The sequence below is a fragment of the Trichomycterus rosablanca genome, chromosome 8 (assembly GCF_030014385.1).
Source record: "Trichomycterus rosablanca isolate fTriRos1 chromosome 8, fTriRos1.hap1, whole genome shotgun sequence".
Taxonomy (NCBI): domain Eukaryota; kingdom Metazoa; phylum Chordata; class Actinopteri; order Siluriformes; family Trichomycteridae; genus Trichomycterus; species Trichomycterus rosablanca.
In genome coordinates, this window is record NC_085995.1 from 8091634 (window position 1) to 8118290 (window position 26657).

Genomic DNA, 26657 nt, shown 5'->3' on the forward strand with positions numbered 1-26657 from the left:
TTCAAGATTCAAAGTATCTTTATTGGCATGACTGTAGGAAACAATATTGCCAAAGCATTACAGCAATAATAAAATTACAAAAGAAGCAAAAGATGACAATAAAACAATAAAAGTGAATAGAGATTAAAAAGAAAAACAATAAAAATACTTTGGTAAATTTACAGGTAGATATACAGATGATATATAACTGTATTTTATATACAGTACATATGTAAATATACACAGAGCTGTTACCCACTGTCTCTCAGGCGGTGTAGCACTGATTCTCTCTCTCTCTCTCTCTCTCTGCTACATGTGTTCGGTCTCTCAGCGCCGCTCAGTCACGTGACGGTACCACAACAAATCACAGCAGAGCAGAAGGGAAGAAGCTGAGTGAGAATGTGAGAGAGAATGTGAGAAGCTGCGTCTGTACAGAGATGGTTTCTACTTTTTTATGAAACCAGAGAAACGTGCTAAATGTAGCGGAGAAAAAGTAAAACTAAAAGAACGAAGGAAATCGATAATACTGATATTTGGAACGATCCGTCCACCCCTACTAATAAGGTTAGAACAGCCGTGTGGTGTCAACATCTAACCTAGCCAACTAGTTCACAGCTGAGATACTGACTAAAACCCAAATAACTCATACATCATAACTATTATTATAGTTATACAATACAGAATAAGATATACAATAAAGACTTGTGCACTGTGTGCAGTACACTAACTATACGAATAACATTACAGCTGTGAGTCAACAAAGCAGGTACTGGTTAGCTTAGTCGCTAGTGTTAGCTGCTAAGCTAATTGTAGTAATTTCTGTTTCTGTAAGAACTGTTTTATCGATATCCTTCATCGTATTAATATTGTATAAATACATTTTCGTAAGTAGCTGCTCTCAGAAGGGTTGTAGATCAATTCGGATGTTTAAAGCGGTCAGATTTCTTGTTTCTGGATGTTTTACCAAACAACTAACTCATACCACGTAGTTGTGTTTGCCGGGTGAATAAATATGTACATTTTAAATGGAAATCGAATATATTTGTCCTTGATAATTTTAAATAAAAATACATACAAATCTGTTTACATTTATAAGCACAAAGTCAAAAGAAAAGAGCTCTTATTTATCAACACACAAACGCACGGAAGGAGAGCCTTACTGCGCATGCTCCACCTGGCGTAGTAAATTTGCGTAAGGTGCGCAAAGTACGCGTACTTTACGTATAATTTAAACGTTATAATTTAATATATAAAATCTAATAATTTCCATTAAAATTGCACCTATTTCTGTATGTGCAATGCAAAGTTTTCAGAAACTTACAATCTTCTGTAAGAAATTAAAGAAAAATGAAAAAAAAAAAAACTTAATTAGATCTGAGAGAAAGTTTTAGCAGGGAGATTGATATACGCTTCTGCTAGCTTTAAAAGTGGCATCGACACTAAACAAAGTCGTGGACTAACATGTGGTTTGCATTATTTCTTTTTCTGACAATAATTAGGCCTATGTTTCATAATGCAAACAAGCCTTTAAGCATGCAAATCGTCTCGACTAAAGAACCATTGTTTTTAGAAGTGTGTGTAAATCAAGACAGTAATGAAGTACAGTTATATTTCAATATATGTATTTTATTTGTACTTGTAAACAGACACAGACAAAAAACTAAAGACAGCCCATCTTAGTGCACAATAAGCAGCATCAACAATACAAACATTTACCGCTACAAGCGCAACCAAACTTAGCTTATCAATGCTGTTAACAAATAACACTCACTGGTATCCTTGCTGAGTTTGTCTCTGTGTGGTCTCCTCTTATTTCGCGTCTGCTTCTCCAGCTTTCACTGCTACGAAAGAATAAAAAATAAGTAATGTAAGAGTCTTCACTTACAAAAACAACACAGTGGAGCATCCGTGACGTCACCGGCACTAAACACACGTAACTGACACCTAAGAGCAACTAGTAATGAACTATTGATTCACTGAACCGACTCAAGATGCACATCATTCATTTTAATGTGTATTATAATATTGCTTATTTATATTTAAATGAAATAATTCACTGCACTTCCATATATGAAAATAATAATTTGTACTCGTTATTTATGAGAGTTTTGATAATAAACGGAAATGTGACCAAATGAAGCGTTTTCAGAATATTTGTGGTGTTTCTGCGCCATCATGTGGATCTTTGCTGAGGTAACTTGTTCAGTTGCTCCCACTTTGAACAAGAAATTAGATTTATATAAAGATAACGCATTTCTAAGGATAATTTTATTTTATTGTCTCTTTTATTTTATATGTAATGCTATTGGAACAAGATTCCTCAAATGATTTCTAATTCCTCTGGTTTAGTTTTTTTCTTTGATATTTGTGGTATATTGTTGTTGAACATATCGAGTGTTTTACTGTCAGACTGAACAGTGAAGGTGAGCAGAAGAAACCGGTGCTTTTATACGAGCTGAACGTGTTTTTATTTACTTACACTTATAAAGAACCGACTCTCCACCATCTATCAGCTCCAGTTAAATTATATGATTATAAATTTACATACTCAAAAACGCCTGCACATGCAGTAGATCATCCGGGTACTTTTCATTCACCGTTTAATAAATAGTAGGTGTTCGGACACACTGCTCTGCTCACTCTGGCTTATTGTTCAGTGTGAAAGTATGGATGCGGTTTAGGACGCAGCTTTGATCTCTACTGTCTTATGAAACGGGGGAAACGTGCCGAATGTAGCGTAGAAAAAGTAAAACTGAAGTATTGATACTATCGATATTTGGATCGATCCGCCCATCCCTACTAATAAGGTTAGAATAGCCGTGTGGTGTCCATACCTAGCCTAGCCAACTAGTTTATAGCCGAGATACTGACTAAAACACAAATAACTTATACATCATAACTATTATTATTATAAAAGATATATAATAAAGACTTGTGCACTGTGTGCAGTACACTAATTATACGAAATACATTACAGCTGAGTTCATATTCACGGTAAACAACTCCGGTACTTGTTAGCTTAGTCGCTAATATTAGCTGCTAATCTACTTGCAGTGATTTGTTTCTTTAAGCACTCTGTATTTATAACTCTATCATATTAATATTGTATTACATACATTTCTGTAAGTAGCTGCTCTCAGTAGGGTTGTAGATACATTCAGATGTTTAAAGCGGTCAGATTTCTTGTTTCTGGTGCTTTAGTTTTTCACAACGTTACCATCATGGCGTATCACCACCAAGCAGCTAACTCATACCATGTAGTTGTGGTCGCCAAATGAATAAATATGTACATTTTAAATAGAGACCGAATATATTTGTCCTTGTTCATTTAAAATAAAAACTAGATGCTATTCTGTTTACATTTATCAGCACAAAGTAGAAAGAAAAGAGCACTTACTCATCACAACACAAACACACAGAACAAGAGCCTCACTGCGCATGCTCCGATTCACGAAACTGAACTACCTACCTAGCAAAGTTCGTGAATTTGCGTAAGGTGTGCAAAGTGCGTAAGGTGCGCTCGTACTGTCCGTATGTATAATTTACACTATTTCTGTATGTGCAAAGCCACATATTCAGAAACTTTAACTGTATCACTGACAAAAACAACACACCCACTGTGGTGCATCTGTGACATCACCGGCACTAAACACACGTGACTGACAGACCTATGAGCAACAAGTAATAAGTAGTGATTAGTAGTGCATTACTGCATAATTTGGTATCGATCCAATACCAAGTAAATACAGGCCAGTATCACCTACGTTTATTTACTTTCATGTAGGGGAGAGCAGTGCGTCATGATTTATTAAGTAAATGTATCATCAGTATGCTATGACCACTAAATGATTTTGTAATTTTTACTTTCTATTAATTAGTTAAACGTGTGCATGTTAAAACCCAGGACAGCAAAGCTTTTAAGCAAATAAAATTACTTTTCTTACTATAATGAACTACGTCTGAGGTTTTTTATTTAGAACCAATTGTGTTACAACACAACATAAATGATCCCCTTCACTGCACTTTCCTGTTTTTACCCCCTTTCAATGCACTTTTCTGGCTTACAAAAAAGTACACATTATTGGCGTTTGTGCAGAAACACACAAATTCAAACATTAGACATGGTGTCCCAATACTGTTGTCCATATAGTATATTTTAAATGATTTAAATAAATGCAGTTTGGACTGTAATGTCCAACCTGATCAAGCTGTGTTAGGATGCATGAACACTGAATAATGCTTTTCTGTCTCCATTAACTAAGAAAAACATTCTTCATTTTGGTTCCACTTTAAAAAAAGACACAAAGGAGCTCATGAGATTTAAATATCTGCAGTCTTTATTTTACAAGACTCTGACATGTGTAATACACCTTTTCTTGTACATTTTAGCATGATTTCTCCATGTGTTAAGCCTAACCTCTGAAAGACTAAAACTTGGAGTTAAAAGCTCTTTCAGAGACCTCTAAACCAACTGCTCTGTATTTACATTTTCCCTCTTTGTAGTCAGGGTTCTCTTCATTCTTTTCCAAAGATGGTTCAATTGTCCAGGACTGTTTAAAAAAAGCAAGATTACACAGACTTCATTCTGGTGTTCAGTATTCCTATAAAACGGTTGGATCAAGAAAAGCAATCCTCCCAGTTTAACCGTTCATATCTACTCAGTCCCGGCAGACTTAAAAGCCACATTGTTATAGATAAGGCACCACCATTCCTTCTTTGCATGTAAGAAGAAAGGCTTGTTGTGGCAACATAAGATAACTTACATTGTTCTTAATTCATGACTCACATATAAAGAACAACCTTAAAATGTTTACATGGAGAATAAAGAAGATTCTTGTTTTTTCCTCATGAAAATATATGATTGAAAGATCAGGTTGGACTGTTAACAGAAGCTCAACAAATTGGGCATTTTGAACATCTGTGAAAAAGCATGACACTCAAGAACTCGGGGCCAACCCAGTCCTTCACGTTGCAGGCTTCTAAAGAGCATTCTTTTGACTTTTAGGGGAAGAAAAAAACACCAATGATAAGCTGGTTTACAAACTTTTAGCTTTACGTGATATGAATTTTCCAGCCAATATAACATCAGGTAATTTCTGAAACTGTTAAAATGCATCAATCTATAGATATAAATATATTTCTGAATACTGATCTTTATGGAAGCAATATCTGCCATTATGTTTGTAAAAGCATCTTTTAAAAGCCATGCAGATAAATAACTTACTGTACATTTGGAAGGAGAAGAAGGGGGCGGAAATGGGACACTGAACAATGGTTAAAAAAACCCCCAAAAAAACTCTTGCAAGTAGTATCTTAGGAACGTAACGTAACCCTGAAGCTGTCATTAATTAAAACCTAGATGTACAGGCAACAAGCTACAAAAGAAAAGGTCCAATCGACTGCTTGGAGAGGCACTTTAGTGTGGGCACAGCAGGATAGTGGAAAGTGTTTTTTTGTATTCGAACAGACACTTGACGCAAGAGTGGATTGAAATAGGACACTCTTACTGGGCATCTTCTTCAGATCAAAGAGTTTTGTTTGTCTATGAGACGAACAAATTATAAAACTTTAACATGCATGAAGAATGTACTCCATGTCATGCAGCTCAGCATTTTCAATAATTCTGGTGAACAAAAACGTTCCTGTAATACCCAATATATAGATTTCACTTTAGATTAAATTCTACCAACAACAACAAAAAAATCCACATAAAACCCTGTTAGATTCATCAATATTCTTTCAGAATTCCATAATGTACATTCTGTCCAGGTGGATTTCATTTCCCTCGTTTGTGATTTCATTTCTTTTGTGAGCGCCGGAGCACAAAACAGCCACTAGGCCGTTTTATTCGTACGCTGCACACTAGATGGTTAAAGCTAAATAAACAAGGTCATGTGTGTGCACAGCTCGCCCTCAGCACAGGTCAATGCCAGGCCAGTATTTGTACATGTGAGCCATTCCAAAAAGAAAAAGCAGCTGAAGGAACGATGGCAGGGATTTTCAAAAGCCGTTCATTCTCTGTACCAAGTCATCTTGGGTGGCTTGGCTCTTATCTTCAGTCATTATGAACAGTATGCTGGGTGTTGGGATTTTGTTCTTAAGGCTTGCCAAAATCTGTGCCGCACCGTTGGGCACAAATCAGCATAAACAAACTCTGGAACACTGATGACAGCATACCTGCTACATGTTTACTTTCCTCAGTCAAACTGTTTCTGAGAAGTTCTTTTAGAAAATGATCTCTTAAAAAAACGTCATTCATACTAGCGCACACACACAAATACCTAAATGTGGAACTAATCTGTCCGCTAAAGCGCAATATGGAAAGCAAAACAGTTTGTTGTAAATACAGCTGGTTGTGTGGAACAAAAAACACTGATGACTCTGGGAAGAAAATGTAAAAGTGAAACAAAAAGAATGGAAGGGAGGTATACTGCTGGTTGGGAATCCACTTCTATACATTAAAGTCCATTTGTATTAAAAGTAAAGAATAAAAACATTAAGGTGACGTTATTAGAGTGTTAATAACTTGAGAGGTTTTTTTTCCTAGCTGGCTGGCAGACCATAGTCCTGAAGGTGGCCTTTTTTCCTCTTTTAAAACGTTCTCGGACAGTTTTCTGTTCTTCTCATGTTCATCCTCTGTATCCTTTTCCAAAGCTCTCTTATCTGGTGTGAGATGTCAGAAGAGCCAGAAGAAAACCAGCCAGGGTCAAAGCCAAACTGCACGGTGCCAGCCGTACACCACTGGAGGAGTCTTTATCGAGTAGAATCTTTATGTTGGGTTTGACGGTTGTCGGTGTAGAGAAATACATGTCTTTGTCGTTATCGCAGGAAGGTGCGTCACAGCCGCTGCCACTACCCTCTCCGCTGCTTTCATCTATGAAAAAAAGGCAAGTGAGAATGTTGGCACAGAATTTCAATCCTTATAATATTTAAAAACATTTTATAATGTTCAACACAAGTTGTAATCAGCAATGTAAAGTATACCTAGATCCACTCAAATCGCTAGGGTTAATGTTCCTGATTTAAAAACCAAGTTTCAGTAATGTGTCAATTCTAGCCTAAAGATTTTGATCTGTTATCTAAATGCATCTGACAGATTTTGAGTTCCAATCTACAGACTCCATCAAGCCACTGTGAGGAGTTTGGCATGTTGTTCCGGTGAATCCACATTCCACATACATGCAGAGGTTGACAGAGGCTGACTGTTCTACATTGCTTCTGTGTGTGTGTGTGTGTGTGTGTAAAACGGCACCCTAATCAGGCTGTTACTCTGCTTTATATTTTGGCTTTTTAGCTTTCAGCGTAACCACTGCCACCATCCTACTCTGAACACATCCCTACCTGATTTAATTATTTATATTTATTAGGAATTTAACGTCATGTTTCACACACTTTGGTTACATTCATGACAGAAACGGTAGTTACTGATTACACAAGTTTCATCAGTTCAAGTTTAATGTTAAACACAGTCATGGACTATTTTGTATCTCCAATTCACCTCACTTGTATGTCTTTGGACTGTGGGAGGAAACCGGAGCCGTGCAACCCGGATTGCTCCACCTGGGAATTGAACCAAGGACCTTCTTGCTGTGAAGCGACAGTGCTACCCACCGAGCCACTCTGCTGCCCTATCCCTACCTGATTAGCTGGATTTAGTCTATTACAGACATAGTAGAAGTACAGTGGTGCTTGAAAGTTTGTGAACCCTTTAGAATTTTCTATATTTCTGCATAAATATGACCTAAAACATCATCAGATTTTCACACAAGTCCTAAAAGTAGATAAAGAGAACCCAGTTAAACAATTGACAAAAATATTGTACATGGTCATTTATTTATTGAGGAAAATGATCCAATATTACATATTTGTGAGTGGCAAAAGTATGTGAACCTCTAGGATTCGCAGTTCATTTAAAGGTGAAATTAGAGTCAGGTGTTTTCAATCAATGGGATGACAATCAGGTGTGAGTGGGCACCCTGTTTTATTTAAAGAACAGGGATCTATCAAAGTCTGCTCTTCACAACACATGTTTGTGGTAGTGTATCATGGCATGAACAAAGGAGATTTCTGAGGACCTCAGAAAAAGAGTTGTTGATGCTCATCAGGCTGGAAAAGGTTACAAAACCATCTCTAAAGAGTTTGGACTCCACCAATCCACAGTCAGACAGATTGTGTACAAATGGAGGAAATTCAAGACCATTGTTTCCCTCCCCAGGAGTGGTCGACCAACAAAGATCACTCCAAGAGCAAGGTGCGTAATAGTCGGCGAGGTCACAAAGGACCCCGGGGTAACTTCTAAGCAACTGAAGGCCTCTCTTACATTGGCTAATGTTCATGAGTCCACCATCAGGAGAACACTGAACAACAATGGTGTGCATGGCAGGGTTGCAAGGAGAAAGCCACTGCTCTCCAAAAAGAACATTGCTGCTCATCTGCAGTTTGCTACAGATCACGTGGACAAGCCAGAAGGCTATTGGAAGAATGTTTTGTGGACGGATGAGACCAAAATAGAACTTTTTGGTTTAAATGAAAAGCGTTATGTTTGGAGAAAGGAAAACACTGCATTCCAGCATAAGAACCTTATCCCATCTGTGAAACATGGTGGTGGTAGTATCATGGTTTGGGCCTGTTTTGCTGCATCTGGGCCAGGACGGCTTGCCATCATTGATGGAACAATGAATTCTGAATTATATCAGAGAATTCTTAAGGTAAATGTCAGGACATCTGTCCATGAACTGAATCTCAAGAGAAGGTGGGTCATGCGGCAAGACAACGACCCTAAGCACACAAGTCGTTCTACCAAAGAATGGTTAAAGAAGAATAAAGTTAATGTTTTGGAATGGCCAAGTCAAAGTCCTGACCTTAATCCAATCGAAATGTTGTGGAAGGACCTGAAGAGAGCAGTTAATGTGAGGAAACCCACCAACATCCCAGAGTTGAAGCTGTTCTGTACGGAGGAATGGGCTAAAATTCCTCCAAGCCGGTGTGCAGGACTGATGAACAGTTACCGGAAACGTTTAGTTGCAGTTATTGCTGCAAAGGGGGGTCACACCAGATACTGAAAGCAAAGGTTCACATACTTTTGCCACTCACAAATATGTAATATTGGATCATTTTCCTCAATAAATAAATGACCAAGTACAATATTTTTGTCTCGTTTGTTTAACTGGGTTCTCTTTATCTACTTTTAGGACTTGTGTGAAAATCTGATGATGTTTTAGGTCATATTTATATAGAAATATAGAAAATTCTAAAGGGTTCACAAACTTTCAAGCACCACTGTACCTGGATTAGAAATAACTGTGCAGGGACTGTGGTGTAGCTAAAGAATACCATGTAATGGCATCTCCCAATGTACAGATATTATTTGTACGCTCTCACCATTCTCGACTGTGATGTCATTTCCACTGTGGGCTGCCTTAAGCCACATAGTCCTTTCCTTCAGCACTGCAATCTGCCTCCGAATTACTGCATCTGGCTTAGTGATATCCACTTGCACATGGGGATTTAAGACTTGGTTAGCTAAGCCACTGCCCAAAACCACAGACTCATACCTAAGGCAGGAGAAATCATTATTAGAAAAAATAAAGCAATTAATTTGTGCACTAATATTAATAAGCAGACGCTCCATCTTACCTGCTCTTGGCTGTGCCATTCCAGCATTCATCACCGAGGGCTACTTTGTCTTCAACACACAACGTCTCTGGCAGTTTGGACCAGAATTTCTTGGCATCCTTCAGTTTCTTCTTCACATCTGTGACCTGGATAAATTGTTGAGTAAGAATTGCAATTACACGACTTGATTTCATGACCTTCACTGCTACTCTAGAAGTGAACTCAATTTGTGGTGAATTATGAAGACACATTAAGCAAGGTAAATAAGTTTTGGAGCATTTACCAGTCGATCCATGTTGGTGCCAGCTGCAGTGGTGGGTCTGGCATCTGGGCTGTATGGGCGGAAGCGTCCTGGAAAACCTGAGTCTTTTGTAGAACGCCGAGAGCGAATGGCTGGTTTTGGCTGACCGCAACCCTGGAACACCTGAAAGACCACAAAATTAACAATTTGTTTCCATTTAAAATAAACGACCTTGCTGGCAACACAGTACAAAACATCCTAAAAAAACCAGATCCATCAAAGAGAGTTTTACTTCCTACCTTCTGTGAAACTTGCATGCTGTTCTCCTGCATGTTCATAATGGCCTCGGAGATCTTTACATCTATAGGATCAATTACTGACTCAAAGTTAAATGGACCCTCCAGCCTCTCAACGAGACTCAGCATGGCATCTGAAAGACAATTAGAAGTGATGCTTAAAAACATGTATAAAACAGATCCATAAGCCAATCACAGGACAGTCAGTCAGGTTGACCAGCACATGTAAAACAACTATACAGTGTTCAGGTGGAATAGGGCTAAATATTGCTTTAGTTAAGTGTTTCGTTTTTAATGCCATGTCTGCCCTTGGGCTATGTTCATGGCAGGAAGGGCTGTTATATGTCCTTTATTCACTATTCTGTTTTATTTAGTGAAGTTGTGTCTGTTGTCTATGTACACCCATTATATGTGTTACTATAGTTTTGTTATTGACATGAATTTTAGGAGTGTTTTTCGCGGCCATAAATGATACATTCCAGGATTAAATGTTTTATTGTAAGCTGTGTTTGGCATGCTGCACAATATGGGGCAGCTTCACCTTTTATCAGATCCATGTGTTTTTGTGAAGTTTCATTGCTGCTGTTATGACTTATTTCCACCGCTAGGGGGAAGCACACAGCTGGCTGATACAGAACTTTACAAGCAGTCATACAGAGAGCTTGTTAAACTGTCCAAGGTCTTAACAAGGCGCCACAAAGCTGACACGCTGGGCGCGCAGAGCCAGTCTTACCAGGAATAGTTTGCATGCAATTGTGCCACACAGTTACAAGAAGCAACAAATCACTAACACTCATACACTAGGTTTCAAATTGCTGCTGAGCTACTTACACACTACATGGCCAAAAGAATTTAGACACGTGACCATGTGCTTGTTGGACATCCAATTTCACTGTGTGATCACTATGTAATCTTTTCAGCTATAACGACAAGCACTTGACTGAGAAGGGTTTTCACAAGCCTGAAATTTGTCTGAGGGAATTTTTGTGCCTATTTAGTCGAGAGCGTGTGTGTATGGCTGGGCACCAATGTTGGTCAAGAAATCCTCAACTGATGTGCCAATTCATTCCAAGGGTCCAGGGCTCTGTACAGGCCACTAGAGTTTATTTAAACCAAACTCTTCATCTTAATAAATCTTGCTTTGTGCACAAGGGAACAGTCATACAGAAACAAAAATGACTGTAATGACTTACCCAGAAAGTTGTTCCATTCGGTGTCGAGGTCTGCCTGGTTAGCCAAGCAGCCACGCATCACATTGAGGCAGTAATTTTTACAGGGCTTCAGAGCCACTTGACCTGTGCAGTACGGGCAGTACAGCATCTTCATAGCAGCCCGGACACAGCTCGGAGTGGCACTCACCTGTAAGAGAGCGGAGGAAAATAAGCATGTCATTAGTAAGTAGTTAAACATAAATGGTTGATGAGTTCTAGGCCCATTAAAATTAGGATGTAGTTTTGGAATGCTATTGATGCATTCTCTATCTAAACAAATAATTGCACTTACCGTGGACACTTTGCTGACCACCTCAGGAACGAGTTGCAGGCCGAGGGTGAAGGTGCGAGCAGCGATGAAGGCTCGGCTCAGCTGCAGTTTGAGCTTCCGTGGTACATCACCAAATGGCTTGAGCTCCTCCGTGTGCCGGCTCACACATTCCATGTAGGAATCGCTGAACTCGTACTGCACGTTGACCAGCCGGAACATGCGCTCGAGTAGCTCTGCCCAGAATTCGGCCAGCATAGAGTCGAGGTGCACAGCTGAGCTGCCCGACACATAGTAACGCCGGAGGTCATCAAAGAACTGCTTGAAGAGCTCCGCGTTCTTTACGTACATCACACCGTAGGTTAGAACAAACATGTTGTGCAATGACTTCTCGGCGTTGTTGAGCAGCTCTTTGAAGAACTCTGCAAAGAAATAGGAACGAGGCAGAGAGGAAAATACAGATTAGACTATAAGCTTAAGCATACCAGAATGAATCAGACGTGCACGGTATTTCCTGAGAGATTACATAAATGTAAAGCATTCGACTCCGGAGCTTTGTAAATTTACAAGCGTTTATGTAATGTGATAACTGGAATAATCAGAGTCTACATGAGGAAGCCAATAATCCAATTTCTAAATAATAAATGTTGGTACATGTGGTGACAATACTGAGGAACTTATAACCCATAACTTTGGCAAATGTTGATCAATTTTCACAATTCTTTTACTGCCGGACACAACAATGAGGTTGTTTTATTTATTGTAAGTATTGGGTACCTTGACAACCATATGGGTTTCTGCCTAACAGCAGTATGGAAGGCAAAAACTAAAAAGAAGACTTATAACTACTGATAATCAAAGTCTGGAGAGACGCTGAGCCCTGCGTTGTGCACGTGCTAAACTCTGTTATAAAGTTTCCAGAGGAAAACTGGAAAAACTGTATAAGATTTGTGAAACCGGTAGCTATGAAAGAAAGAAGACAGTAAAGCAGCCAACCGAAAAAAAAGTGCACATATCTACGACAGCATAGCACAAGTTGAAAAACTGGAACTTAGTCTGTGTTTTGCAATTGCTAAAGCAGATAACTGATGTTAAATTTGGTCATAAATAAAAGTGTTTTTTCTTTAATGTATTTTTTTTAGTCTCTTGTGGTTTTATTCGTTGCTGTTGAAACTCTTATTATTATGTTTTTCTTTTTCAGCTGCTCCTGTATTAGGGTTTGCCACAGTTTATCATTCTTGTCTACATACATGGTTTGGCAAAGTTTTAATGGAAGATGCCCTTCTTGACACAACTTATTTGCATCTTATTTTATTCAAGCACCTTTCGATAACTAAGCTGTTCCGCCACTCTCTCCCTCACAAAAAAAAACACAGCCAAAGCCAATCATGTCTGTGTAGATGCTTGACCAGCTGACAGCATTGTTGAGATTCAAACCTTGGATTGTAGCAGAAGTGGGCTAGTGTGATTTTACCACTAGGCCACCCGTGCACTTCTATCAAGACTGTTCTTAATTAGTGTTACTGTTTAAATACTTTTGTAGCACCTCTGAAAATCGTTAGTGACGAATTCTTTTAAGCTGTTATGACCTAAAAACCAAGGCTGTGTTTCAAATCACAAGCCACCACACTAACTAATGTTAAGACTGCATATGTGGTTTAAATTGCAACCTTACACAATCCATGTTGTAGGAATCCAAGTAAAAGTATACATGGACTGACTGCTAGGGTAAAATCAAGGTGGCTTTATTGTGTCCTGTAATACTCTCAATTTCTAATATCAGAGAAAGACATTTATGCAACCACTTAAAAAAAAAAAAAAAAAAGTACTACACACTAGGGCTGGGCGATATGGATCAAAAATAATATCTCGATATTTTTTCGCTGAACGGCGATATACGATATACAGTGTATCACAAAAGTGAGTACACCCCTCACATTTCTGCAGATATTTAAGTATATCTTTTCATGGGACAACACTGACAAAATGATACTTTGACACAATGAAAAGTAGTCTGTGTGCAGCTTATATAACAGTGTAAATTTATTCTTTCCTCAAAATAACTCAATATACAGCCATTAATGTCTAAACCACCGGCAACAAAAGTGAGTACACCCCTTAGTGAAAGTTCCTGAAGTGTCAATATTTTGTGTGGCCACCATTATTTCCCAGAACTGCCTTAACTCTCCTGGGCATGGACTTTACCAGAGCTTCACAGGTTGCCACTGGAATGCTTTTCCACTCCTCCATGACGACATCACGGAGCTGGCGGATATTCGAGACTTTGCGCTCCTCCACCTTCCGCTTGAGGATGCCCCAAAGATGTTCTATTGGGTTTAGGTCTGGAGACATGCTTGGCCAGTCCATCACCTTTACCCTCAGCCTCTTCAATAAAGCAGTGGTTGTCTTAGAGGTGTGTTTGGGGTCATTATCATGCTGGAACACTACCCTGCGACCCAGTTTCCGGAGGGAGGGGATCATGCTCTGCTTCAGTATTTCACAGTACATATTGGAGTTTATGTGTCCCTCAATGAAATGTAACTCCCCAACACCTGCTGCACTCATGCAGCCCCAGACCATGGCATTCCCACCACCATGCTTGACTGTAGGCATGACACACTTATCTTTGTACTCCTCACCTGATTGCCGCCACACATGCTTGAGACCATCTGAACCAAACAAATGAATCTTGGTCTCATCAGACCATAGGACATGGTTCCAGTAATCCATGTCCTTTGTTGACATGTCTTCAGCAAACTGTTTGCGGGCTTTCTTGTGTAGAGACTTCAGAAGAGGCTTTCTTCTGGGGTGACAGCCATGCAGACCAATTTGATGTAGTGTGCGGCGTATGGTCTGAGCACTGACAGGCTGACCCCCCACCTTTTCAATCTCTGCAGCAATGCTGACAGCACTCCTGCGCCTATCTTTCAAAGACAGCAGTTGGATGTGACGCTGAGCACGTGCACTCAGCTTCTTTGGACGACCAACGCGAGTCTGTTCTGAGTGGACCCTGCTCTTTTAAAACGCTGGATGATCTTGGCCACTGTGCTGCAGCTCAGTTTCAGGGTGTTGGCAATCTTCTTGTAGCCTTGGCCATCTTCATGTAGCACAACAATTCGTCTTTTAAGATCCTCAGAGAGTTCTTTGCCATGAGGTGCCATGTTGGAACTTTCAGTGACCAGTATGAGAGAGTGTGAGAGCTGTACTACTAAATTGAACACACCTGCTCCCTATGCACACCTGAGACCTAGTAACACTAACAAATCACATGACATTTTGGAGGGAAAGTGACAAGCAGTGCTCAATTTGGACATTTAGGGGTGTAGTCTCTTAGGGGTGTACTCACTTTTGTTGCCGGTGGTTTAGACATTAATGGCTGTATATTGAGTTATTTTGAGGGAAGAATACATTTACACTGTTATATAAGCTGCACACAGACTACTTTTCATTGTGTCAAAGTGTCATTTTGTCAGTGTTGTCCCATGAAAAGATATACTTAAATATCTGCAGAAATGTGAGGGGTGTACTCACTTTTGTGATACACTGTATATCTCGATATTTTTTTATCCCATAAGGTAATAACAAAAAGACACTTCTGAGACAAAGCTACATGTTCCGCTTTTATTTACAAGGCGCTTTTATTAAAATTCATGCTGGGGAAGCTTCACACAAGAACTATTTTAACTTAATAAAAAAAAAAAAAAATAAAAAAAAAAAAAAAAAGAGCTATTCTAAGAAAAAGAAAGTTGTTTCTAAGGTATCTCCTGTCGTGTAATGTGAATTACAAATATATTGTCTGGCTATAGGGCGCAGGGAGCGAGTGTGTAGGGAAGGTATCAGAATTTATCGTTTCCGGCTGTGCTCATGTTCTTCTGTTGTTTTGAACTGAGCTTGTGTGGTATTAAAGGAAGCGTTCTCGTTAAACCCCCCTCACGTTTGGACTTTGAATTATTTTACATCACCGTCGCCACAACATTTACATTAATATTTTCTTTTACTGTATAGAACTCAGTTCTGTAATACAGGTATAACTAATCGTTCATGTTACTGTGAAACTATTACAACATTTAATGCATTTTAATCAGCGTTCTGCTTCATGCACTTTATTATTATTTAACAGCTTTATTTGTTGTTTAATTGCTGTTTGCTCCTTGTTTACTGCAGAGTTAGTTCATGCAATTTTATTAAGTTTTGGTCGTTTATTGGCTGACGACAAGAAATACTACAAAAAGAAGATATATGCACATCACATATACAAACACACAAGTCAGAACAACAGGAGACGCACCGTTACGTTATCATTACTTTCTCAACACTTGCATGATTTACACTGTATATGAAGTAAATACATGCATGTCAGCGCGTGCATGCGCTTGTATATTTATATTGGTTTTTGAAACGAATAAAGACTCGTTTTCTTGTTGCGGGAATGGTTGGGTGGACTGTTAAGAAAACGTTTGGGTGGTTCCCCCAACGTTCCCTGCCGAACATTCCCCCAACGTTTCCACACGAACGTTCCCCCAACGTCCCCCCCCCAAACGTTCCCCCAATGTTTTCCCCGAACGTCCCCCCCCCCCCCCAAACGTTCCCTCAAGGTTTCCACACAAACGTTTCCCCAACGTTTCCACACAAACGTTCCCTCAATGTTCCTTCACGAACATTCCCCCAATGTTTCTACACAAACGTTCGCCCAACGTTCCCCCACGAACGTTCCCTCAACGTTTCTTCACAAACGTTCCCCCAACGTTCCCCCACGAACGTTCCCTCAACGTCCCCCCCCCCCAAACGTTCCCTCAATGTTCCTTCACAAACGTTCCCCCAGTGTTCACCCCCGAACTTTCCCCCAATGTTCCCCCTCAACAGTTCCGCAACGCTCTCCCCACCCCCCAAACGTTCCCTCAACGTTACCCCCCCTTCCTGGTACTGGTGGGTACATACCGGATAGCAATGGAAACGTTTGCCAGTAGAGAAGTTTACCAGCATAAAGATGAGCTACGAAGTATTTATTTATTCATTTATTAGGATTTTAATGTCCTGTTTTACACACTTTGGTTACATTGATGACAGGACAGAGAGCCACTTTTTACACAAGACTCATCAGTTTAAGTCTTTAATGTCAAACCCTGTCATAGACAATTATGTGTCTCCAATTCACCTCACTTGCACGTCTTTGGACTGTGAGAGGAAACCGGAGCTCCCGGAGGAAACCCACACAGACATGGGAAAAACATGCAAACACAGAAAGGACACAAAACCCTTTACATGGAAATCAAACCCAGGACCTTCTTGCTGTGAGGCGACAGTGCTACCCACTGAGCCTCAATGCCGCCATGTTTTGTAAAATAATAATTATAATAATTATAATGCAACAAGCAGATAGATCCACATGTACAAAAAACAGCAATTGTATGTGGTTTTAATGTTCAATAGTTCCGTCATTCATGATATAATTAATAATAATGTATTTTAAAAAACTTCAAAATAAAAAAGGCGGCTTTTTCTGAATGAGTTTCTACACCTACCTTGTATTGGTAAGCCTTAAATCTCATAAAAATCAATTGTCAGCTGCTAAAAATGAATTTAAATAGCATTTAACTAGACTGTGTTAATCGAACAATGACTTCTTTGTTGGTTATCAGTTGATCATTACTACTGTATCACTGCTGAAAATGATAAGTCCATGCAATGTATTGAATAATGTGTGTGTTATTAGTTTAAGCAGAAAGTAGGGGTGGGCGATATGGCCCTAAAATAATATCACGATATTTCAGGTTATTTTTGCGATAACGATATTTTTGGCGATATAACAAAACACTGAAAAATATTTTATTTATTTCGAGAAAACACTATTGCAAAAAAAAAATTATGTTCAGTTTTTATTTAGAATTAATATAAGTTAACACTTCGTAAAAAAATGTAAGACGTATGTAAGAATTACGCACTTTTCTGTATTTTGTCTTTCCAGTAAAAATAATGTAACATAATGTAATGCGGAGTCAGACTATTTCCATAGGGGTGGCCAGACTGAGACCATTGCTCACACAGGGGTCGCACAGAAACTGATACCTTTTTTTATGTGGTCACTCACTCATTTACTTATACAGGCAGTGAGTGCCATGTAGAATTACATCACGAAGACCCGCATACTACTAAGCTTTTTTTCTCTTCATTTTCCCTGACAAGTAAAAAAACCCAAAATAAAGCAACCTTAACATTGAGGAAGAATTTCAAAGATATTCCTTTGCAATACTTTATAATTTGGCTGCCAACTTGTGCGTAATGATGACACTCAATTGAACCCCAGAACATGCTAGTGTGAATGCATGGAAAACTAATTTTAATTTTCTTTTAACAATATGATACAGACTGACCAACACTATTAAGCCAAATCAGCATTGAAAATTGACTTTACTTTTAATAACCTTCTTCAATGCTGGAGCTTCTTAAAACGGAATATTTTCTTTAAAATAGAAGTGTTATTTAACTGCTATTAAATTGTTTCCCAACAAAATCCGCCCAATTTGGCGGATAACCGCCCAATCTGGCAACACTGGAACGTGCAGAGCCCGGTGGTGCCTTTACTCGTAGCATGCCACAATTACTACTAAGTACAGTAGCAGTAGTACTAAGTACAGTAGTAGTACTAAGTAGTAGCAGTAGTACTAAGTAGCAGTAGTAATAGTACTAAGTAATAGTAGTACTACTTCTGCGTTGGTGGTTGACATTAATGTTGAGAGTATTCCTGCACTGTTTGGTGGAGGTGCGCTGATGAATTGCGTCCCTGTGTGAACCTGCGTGCAGAAATACTTCCGCAAAAAAGTTGCCGGCAAAGCAGTGGTTGGGGTTTGGGTTGCCAAAGATTAATTTTGGGTGGACTTGGAGGTTTTGGAACGAGCTCCTCCACCGCAGTGCCGCTTTCCGCCATACTCGTTGCTGTGCCCAAATGACCCACGTAACGAACGTACGCCATTTGCGTAGCTGTGTGACGTCATTACGTAAACAAAGCAGAATATCGCTATTATTACGATATGGACTTTTTTGTATCGTTTTAAAAATTATACCGGTATTATCGTGAACGATACGATATAGCACACCCCTACTACACACAAAAAAAAAGAATGAAAAGAACTACGGATCAGTTCAAACAGACAAAATCTTAGAGCATATTTATAAAATAAATGTGAGCTTGTGTGTAAGCTGTGGTGACCGCCAAATTATCATAACGTTGTTATGAGAGCAACAGGCCAGAAGAATGTTTGATTTAGCATTCCACAATCCTGCACTTTGCCTCTGGAAACATCACTGCGGTTGCCAGCAAGGGCATATAAGTGAGTGTTATCATAAAACATATTAATCCGTATTCCATTCAATCCAGCTCTGTTCCACAAACACTTCCCGGCAGGCCTTATAAAAATAACTTACTAAAGAGAGAAAAGTGCTTATGGGGAAACCAGTAAAAGAGAGACTTAAGGGCAGCCAGCAGTAACGTCTCACCCATCCAGCCAAATGAGACTGACCACCATCAATGGCATTTTACTTTTGTCACATTCCATTCCACTTTTTTTTCTCTCAGTGCTGCTCCCGCTCCATCCTTCAAATGCTAGCTTTCAATAGGATTAGTGAATAATGCAGACGCCTTTCGCCGAAAAGGGACCTGTACCCTGCCTCGAGCCCCTCTCTTATTCCCTTTCCTCTGCTTTCAGTTCATCAGTTCCTTCAGAAGGCCCTCTTTGGTGAAGACAGGGAACAATGACCTACTTCATCCTGTGGAATGTCAACCCCCCTCCCCACCACAAATAATCCAGCCCCTCTCTCCCATGAAACTTTCGCCCCATAACCTGCCTTTCTTAATCTGAACAAAATGAGAATTCCACTGAAATGCTTTACCTTTTTTTCTCTCACGCATATGAACGTCCAGCAACATGCGCGCACACACACACACGTCATTGTTTTTCCATTTTAACTTTACGTTGTGGATATTAAAACACAGTGATGTGATCTTACATACACATCAGGAGTGTACAAAGACCTGTAGCTTTAGCTCAGCACCCCCTCAAACATACTGACAGACACATTTGACTGACATTTTACACCGGCACTCACTTCACAAAAAGATAGGTGCTGTATTGGGGGGCAAAGCAAGGCTTTTTTCTGTCAACTCCCCTCAAAGCCTACAGTGTAACCACGGATACCAGAAACGCTGCAATCCTTGAGTTCATCAGTGTCTCTAAGGGTAACCATCTGCCCCTGACCCGTATGAAGAGAGGAAAAGACCCTGTAGCTCTACGCTCCACTGAGTGAGACATGAATCTGTCTTCCCAACAGGACAGAGAGGAATGCAAGAGCTTTGCAAGAAGTTTAATGTCACAAAGCGGAGACTTCTTTGAAAAAAGGGGAGCAGGGAGCAGCAGGCAAGAAAAAGAGAAGAGGGAAACAGACAAGGATGAAGTTCTACTGATGGAAATGAATCATGTTGTACAAACTAGGGAAGCCCCAACTTGATCCAGGAGTGGCAATCAAGACATATACTTTTCATTCATTAGACTTTGTTTTATGCCATTGGGCAAGGAAATTTAGACAATGTGTGTCATCAAGGCATGTCTTACTGTGCCTGAGGAAGAACTATTTTAACATAGAAAAGTTACCACAGCCAATTGTGGCATCGGCAATATGGGGACTTATGCGACGGTACTAACATGACTGCTTAGAACATGAAAAGTTTCATAAAGCACATGCATGGAAACTATTCAAATGAAAGAGCATGTTCATACAGGATCACTCTAGTAAACTCACATTGCATGAATCATTTAAAATACATTACAGTAATTATATGGCAAAAGCAGAAAAATAGATAAATCAGAAAAACAAAAGCTAATGTATAAATCAAGCCTACATCAGCTGTACGCAGCTCTCTACACTGTAAATCATCTTTTAACTTGAGAGCGAGCAGTGACTTAGCCCTAACAGCACAAGATTTATTGTTTCACACACCTTGTTTCATCATTAAATGGCTGTTTATGACTTGGTGGAGTCTGCCAACAAGAAGACAAGCTCTAGCTCTTCCTTCTGATATTTCCATTACAACTGTTAAACAGTTAGCAAGGTTATCTGCTGGGAGTAGCAGGGAGCATCCTAACTTTTATCCTGAATCTTTTTTTTTTTTTAAACCTTTATTGGACAGCTCTTAAAGTAGTGTGCCATCAGGCAACAGACCTATGATTTCCTTCATCCATCCTTTACTATGTTCACTGGTCCTTCCTGTGCCAGTCAGTAATTGATCCCCATTTGTACCAATTAGCTGATGAGCTCCTTTCCTTACTTATAGGATTGCGGGCACCCTGCAGTGCAGCTGTGGTGCGGGACATGGGAGTTGAGGTAGGGGTTAATCCTGCAGCTTTAAATCCCAGACAATGCTGGCCTGGCTACTCAGACCAGACACACAGAGAGGGAACAAATGCACAAAAGAGAAACTTCCAAGCCATGGACTTAATTGGCCATGCTTGAAACTTAGAGGCTTTCCAGGCTACATCTAGTCTCCAACATGGCTCACGAAACACACACAAACAATTTGAACTTAATACCTACACACCCACAATTACGCAAACAAGACTTCAAAGTCAAAGCTTGAAAAAGAACACTAAAGATAAGGGCATTATCTTTATATATACTGTATGCTTCCTGTCGGCACGTTTCATCAGGAGGAAAACGTTGTTTGTTGATGCTTGAAAGTAAACAGATGCATTTTGGCTGGGAGAAACTCAACTGCATCTTTACTCCAACCCTATCAGTTCAAATGTTAGGTTTGAAAGAAGTTCAGAGCAATACATACTCACACAATGACTGTTTTATACATGCACAATAATAATGCAAAAATTACTGAAAGTCTGAAGTTATTTACATGGACATATTATTTATTAATATTTAACAGTTTCCATTTTTAACTCAAGTCATAGTAATGATGTCAACGTGTTAAAAGAGCCGCTAAAGATAGCAAGTTTTAAGGCTAGAAATCAGATTACGAAGGGCTATATATAATACTTATTACTTACAGTGTAAATAATAAATTTCTTATGGCTTTTATCCTTTCTAGGCTTATATAATTCGTATATAACTGTACATGAGAATATGACTTGGTTTTGGCATTATGGAAAGATGGCATAAATATAGTGTTTAGCTATCGTCATATAGCTTTTGTTTTATGCAGCTAAATATAGCTATTGTTTCTTTTTGCCGCTCCTATATTAAAGGTCATTGTGGTCCGCATGCCAGATTTAACATAGTTTTTCAACCTTCCTTCTTTACTCATCCTTCTAACTTTATCTATGCTTGGGACTGGCACTGAGGGCGCACTAACAAGTGCATCTCCCAATGGCTAGGCTGTTCGGCCACCACCACCTTTACTCGTAGACAGCAAATCCTGTGTAGACGCCCGGCTGGCCAAAAACATTCATTAAAAACTACAAAGAAACTTTTTACAAGCTAATAAAGCTGAAAATTGTGGGTTTTAAAAAAGAAAAGAAACAGAACATGATTGATTCATTAACATAATTATAGTCTTAATAAAAGTGTGTTTAAGTGTCCCCTTTGTCATTGAATATTTACAACCTATTGAGTCTGTTCCAGGCAAGTTAAAAGCTTGAACTTTAAAAGCACTACTTGTAATGACACTATTAAAGGATTTTTGGCTTAACCCTTTGATGCACAACCTGGGTCAAAAGTGACCCAACTGAGTTTTTATTTCTATATCTTTGCAATAAATTAATTTCGTCATTCAAGCTTCCATGAATTTTTCAATTAACTTGTTTTTGATCCTCACAAATCCTTATTTCAGTTTTACATTTTTTGCTTTTTTAATAAAAATCATTTTTGTATCACTACCCTTCTAATGCACAACAAAATGACCCTTATGTATTTACTATGGAATTTGACAGAAACTACTGACATTTGTAAGTGTTTGTAGTCAAAAACATATTCACTGATCTTTTGAAAGACAACCAAAGATTAGGCTCTTGAATCTTGAATATGTCTAATACTATTTGCTTGCTAGCTGTTTACATATTCTAGTATAGATAGCTTTTATTAGCTAAGACAGCAAATACATAAATAACTGACAAATGTGCATATGAAAATATTCTTGAATGGATGAATATGGGTCATTTTTGACCCATGTTGTGCATTAGAAGGGGTTTGCTTAGCTTGTGCATCAAAGGGTTAATTATGTGAACCCCGGGTTCACCATTATTACTAAAGTGCATGTACTGGATTGATTAAAAATGTACATTATGATAATGAAATCACAGCTAGTCACACTACCTAGGAATGTTTGATAAATGGAAAAATATGATTACAACACATCCAGACTTACCCTAGAAATCTGATTATTTACTGAACCATGTAAAGGTTCCCCTCTAACAGACAAGGCACATATTAACTTGATTAACCCCTAATCAAAATCAGATTTTTTTGCACTTCTCATTTTTCAGTGCATGTATACACACTTCTGATAGCTGCCCTCAGTGCAGATGTACGCATATAAAAAATTTACAGTCCGAGGGTAGTTTTGCTCATTAAACTAACTGTTTGGACTTTTTCTGCACTGACGAGCACTTCTGAGCTCATTCCCACAGTAAAAGTTCAAAAGGGCTGCAAACCTGAAACAAGAACGAAAATGGAAGGCAGAGAAAGGGAGATAAAAGAAACAAAAGGCAGAGAATGGGAGCGAGCAGGAGGCGAGGGGGAGGGACGGGGCTGCCACTGCATTCCGAAACATCACATTCCTCATCACATCTGGCTGCAATACAACCATTCTTGTTCACCATGACTCCCTAAACCCCTTCTTCTTACATTTAACATGGACAGGAATCCTCAAAGACAAACCCCTCATCTATCATTCATCTTCATAAATCTAAGATGAACATCCTTTAATGTTTGAACATATTCACATCAGTCTCAGTAACACTTCTATAGATATTCTCTTAACCCACTATGTTTCCCTGACCTTGAGGATCACATGATGCTTACCCTATTCTTTACATAAACACATCTTAGTAAGGTGTCTTTTGCCAACTCAGTACATTACACAAATAGCTCTACACACTGTAACCAGTCTCTGTTTTAAAGTGAACCATTTCCTCATGAACTGAACTGACACAAACTCTAGACTCTTAACTGACTCCGTAAACCAATTACGTTAAACTTGTATGAAGAAGTTTGATGCGCCAATACATCACAGCATTTATCTGACTTGTTAAGCAAACTATTACACTCTTTCTAGGGTGAACATTTCCCCAAACTGACTGTTAACAAGTGGCTACTTATGGCAGGAACTCCTTTACCTCTAATTCACTTAATGTCACACTGGTTTGAAGATTACCAAATGTACACCTGCAAGCTGCTTTAATGACATATAAATGGGACACCTAATGCCACTTCATGTTGTGTGTGTTGTATGTGGGGTTTTCCGCATCTCTGTGAGTCAGCAGTACTGTCACATGTTCCCATGCACCCCCTCACCCTAAGCACAGGGGAAACCTGATCCCTTTCCTTCCCTCGGCATGATATTTACAGCCACATGCTCTGGCGGGAGAAAGCCTGGCTCTGGACGTGTGTGTGTGTGTGTGTGTGGTCTGGCTGACGAGCTTTGTTGTGTGTACGAGACAGTGTGTTCTGTGGGACAGGTGGAGAAACGGGTGACAACGCAGCCTGTCTATGGACAGCAGTGTTTGAATTCTGGCTATATTAAGGAGGGCATGGCCTCTCTTATGTCCAGCCAGAACTCCCCTAGCTATCAGTAAAGTTTGATAAAATAGGGTCTATGACATTAGCATGTGTTTAGATAAGCTGCACATTAAAAAGGCAAGTCTGCTCATTCTTAACAAAACACCAGCGCATTTAAGGTTATATCATCATGTCAGCTATCGAAAAAAAAAAAGCAGCAAGACTCAACAGAATCAAGCTGGATTAAAAAATTTCAGGCAAGGTGTCCGTGTTTGGCCAGGCTAGCAACTATACTTCCTTTGAAGAATGAGATTTACTAGATCCTGACAGTAGACAGTAATTACAGTGTAAGCTTGTGTGGTGTTATGGTAAAAGACACACTGCTGGTAACCGTGCCTGAGTCCAGTGGTTCAAATACAGAAGGCACAAGGCGGTACGTGAACCTAGTCATTGTGGGGAACATATCTGTGAACCCTAGTGCCAGTCCCAAGCCTGGATAAACAGGAAGTTTGAACCAGGAAGGACATCCGGTGCAAAGACTGTGCCAAATTTAATGTGGTCAAACGAGCCAAATTTGGGGAATCATGGAAACAGTAATTGCAATAACTGTGTTTGATTATCTGATGGCTAGCCAGTCTGTATTACTGCAGTCTGTGAGACCCCAACCCTAGCAGGTGAAAATAAGCTATGGGCAGCTGCATGCATGTCAGAGGGGGCGCATGACAGGCTCTGCCCTCCAGGATCGGGGTGAGGGTGCCAGAAGCGACAAGTGCGATAAGAAAAAAAGGCGGCGGAAACACTAAATAAAGAATTGAATAAAAACAATTAAAGATAGTGTGTGTGTAAGTTAGAGTAGAGAGCCTTACTGTCAAAGTGTTTGTGTCTTTCAGTGAATGTGCTCTGCAGGTTGGAGCTCAACTGAGAGATGGGGACTTTCAGATCCGAGCAGCTCTGTTGACTCAGTTTTTCCTCCATCTCCAGAGTGCAGCATGAGAAGCCTTGGGGACACACCTTCAGATGGGCTACTGCAACACACACAACAAAACGAGAAGTTAATGAACAAGTGTTTTTTAAGTTATTCCACACAATAGAGAAAAGAGGCAGTGGTGGTTCAGCAGTACAGGTCTCTGGGTACTAACAGAAGTTGGACAGATCAGATCCCAGCACCAATAAGCTGCCACTGGTGAGTCTGTATTATTTATTAGGATTTTAAAGTCATGTTTTAAACACTCCGGTTACATTCATGAAAGAACAGGTTGTTATTGGTTACACAAGATTCATCAGTTCAAGTCTTTACTGTCAAACACAGTCATGGACAATTTTGTATCGCCAATTCACCTCACTTGCATGTCTTTGGACTTCCTCCTGGAGGAACTCCACAAAGAAAGGACCTGGACTGCTCCACCTGGGAACCTGACTTAATTTCTGGAAAGTTCTGCAAGTGTGTGGAAAAATAACATCATCTCATGTTACAAAAATAGCCCTAAGCGTCAGTTTACTCAGTTTGACAGTTAACTAAATTGGTTAAAATGATTGTAAATTAATAAGGATTCTTGAAAACATTAACAGCAATGAATGATTAGCATAACTTCCTACAAATACACTTTAGCAGTAGTAAGTAATCAACAGGGTCAGTATAGAAAATGATTTTTTTTTCTAGGTTCTAGGGTACTGGTAGCTTAGCGGTTTTGGTAAAAGCCTAGTAATCTGAAGGTTGTTTGTTTAAGCCCTACCACTATTAAGCTGCCACTGTTGGGCTCCTGAGCAAGGTTCTTAACCCCCAAATGCTTGCATTGCATTCTGTCACAATTTTACTTTTTTTTTATTTTTTTTAATACAAGCATCTGCTGACAGACTTAAAATGTAAATGTAGTTCATAAGTTCGAAGTAATTCTTTTTTTTTAGCAAACATTAGCTACTTAGGCAAACTGCTGACTGCCTAGATGAGTCAGATGCATTTTAACAGTATGCCCAAGTGAAATCCATCTTTGCACAACCCTTAGGCAAATATTTTCAGTATTAATGGCTCTTATATACTGTATTTAAAAGAGGAGAAACCTATATTCTGATGATATAAGCTTTTTATCATGTATGCTGAAGCTGAAGCCAAATAGTAAACCTGGCTTTTCACGAGTCAGAAATAATATACTCCTATTAGTGAAATTGGGAGATTTCTGTAAACCAGCTAAACATCTCTAATATACCGTCTATGGCTTAGTGGTCTATACAAGCTGACCTTGTTTAATGAAGGTAAACACTGTGGTATGAAGCATCACAAATTATGCAACAAACTAAATACCTTACAATACCGCAAAAGCACTGCAGACATT

At 39.3% G+C, this 26657-nt stretch overlaps 1 protein-coding gene and 1 long non-coding RNA gene across 3 annotated transcripts in view; both read right to left on the reverse strand.

The window, feature by feature from the left end:
• LOC134319340 (uncharacterized) lies at positions 1-3561 on the reverse strand. 2 transcript variants are annotated; one of them, XR_010013492.1, is made up of 3 exons: positions 3377-3561; positions 1751-1820; positions 1-368 (listed from the first exon to the last, which is right to left on the reverse strand). It is a non-coding gene; the product is annotated as an uncharacterized LOC134319340 (long non-coding RNA). The 2 variants fall into 2 exon arrangements; XR_010013493.1 differs by having other exon boundaries at positions 3449-3558.
• Positions 3562-4293: 732 nt separating this feature from the next.
• Positions 4294-26657, reverse strand: part of gpc4 (glypican 4) — a 41611-nt gene continuing 19247 nt past the window's right edge. The window contains exons 2-9 of the mRNA XM_063000448.1: positions 25194-25352; positions 11635-12032; positions 11325-11490; positions 10135-10265; positions 9878-10018; positions 9616-9740; positions 9361-9533; positions 4294-6853 (exon numbers count right to left, since the gene is read on the reverse strand). Of these exons, the coding sequence (XP_062856518.1) occupies positions 6639-6853; positions 9361-9533; positions 9616-9740; positions 9878-10018; positions 10135-10265; positions 11325-11490; positions 11635-12032; positions 25194-25352 (1508 nt within the window). The 3' untranslated portion in view covers positions 4294-6638. The remainder of the gene's footprint in view (positions 6854-9360; positions 9534-9615; positions 9741-9877; positions 10019-10134; positions 10266-11324; positions 11491-11634; positions 12033-25193; positions 25353-26657) is intronic.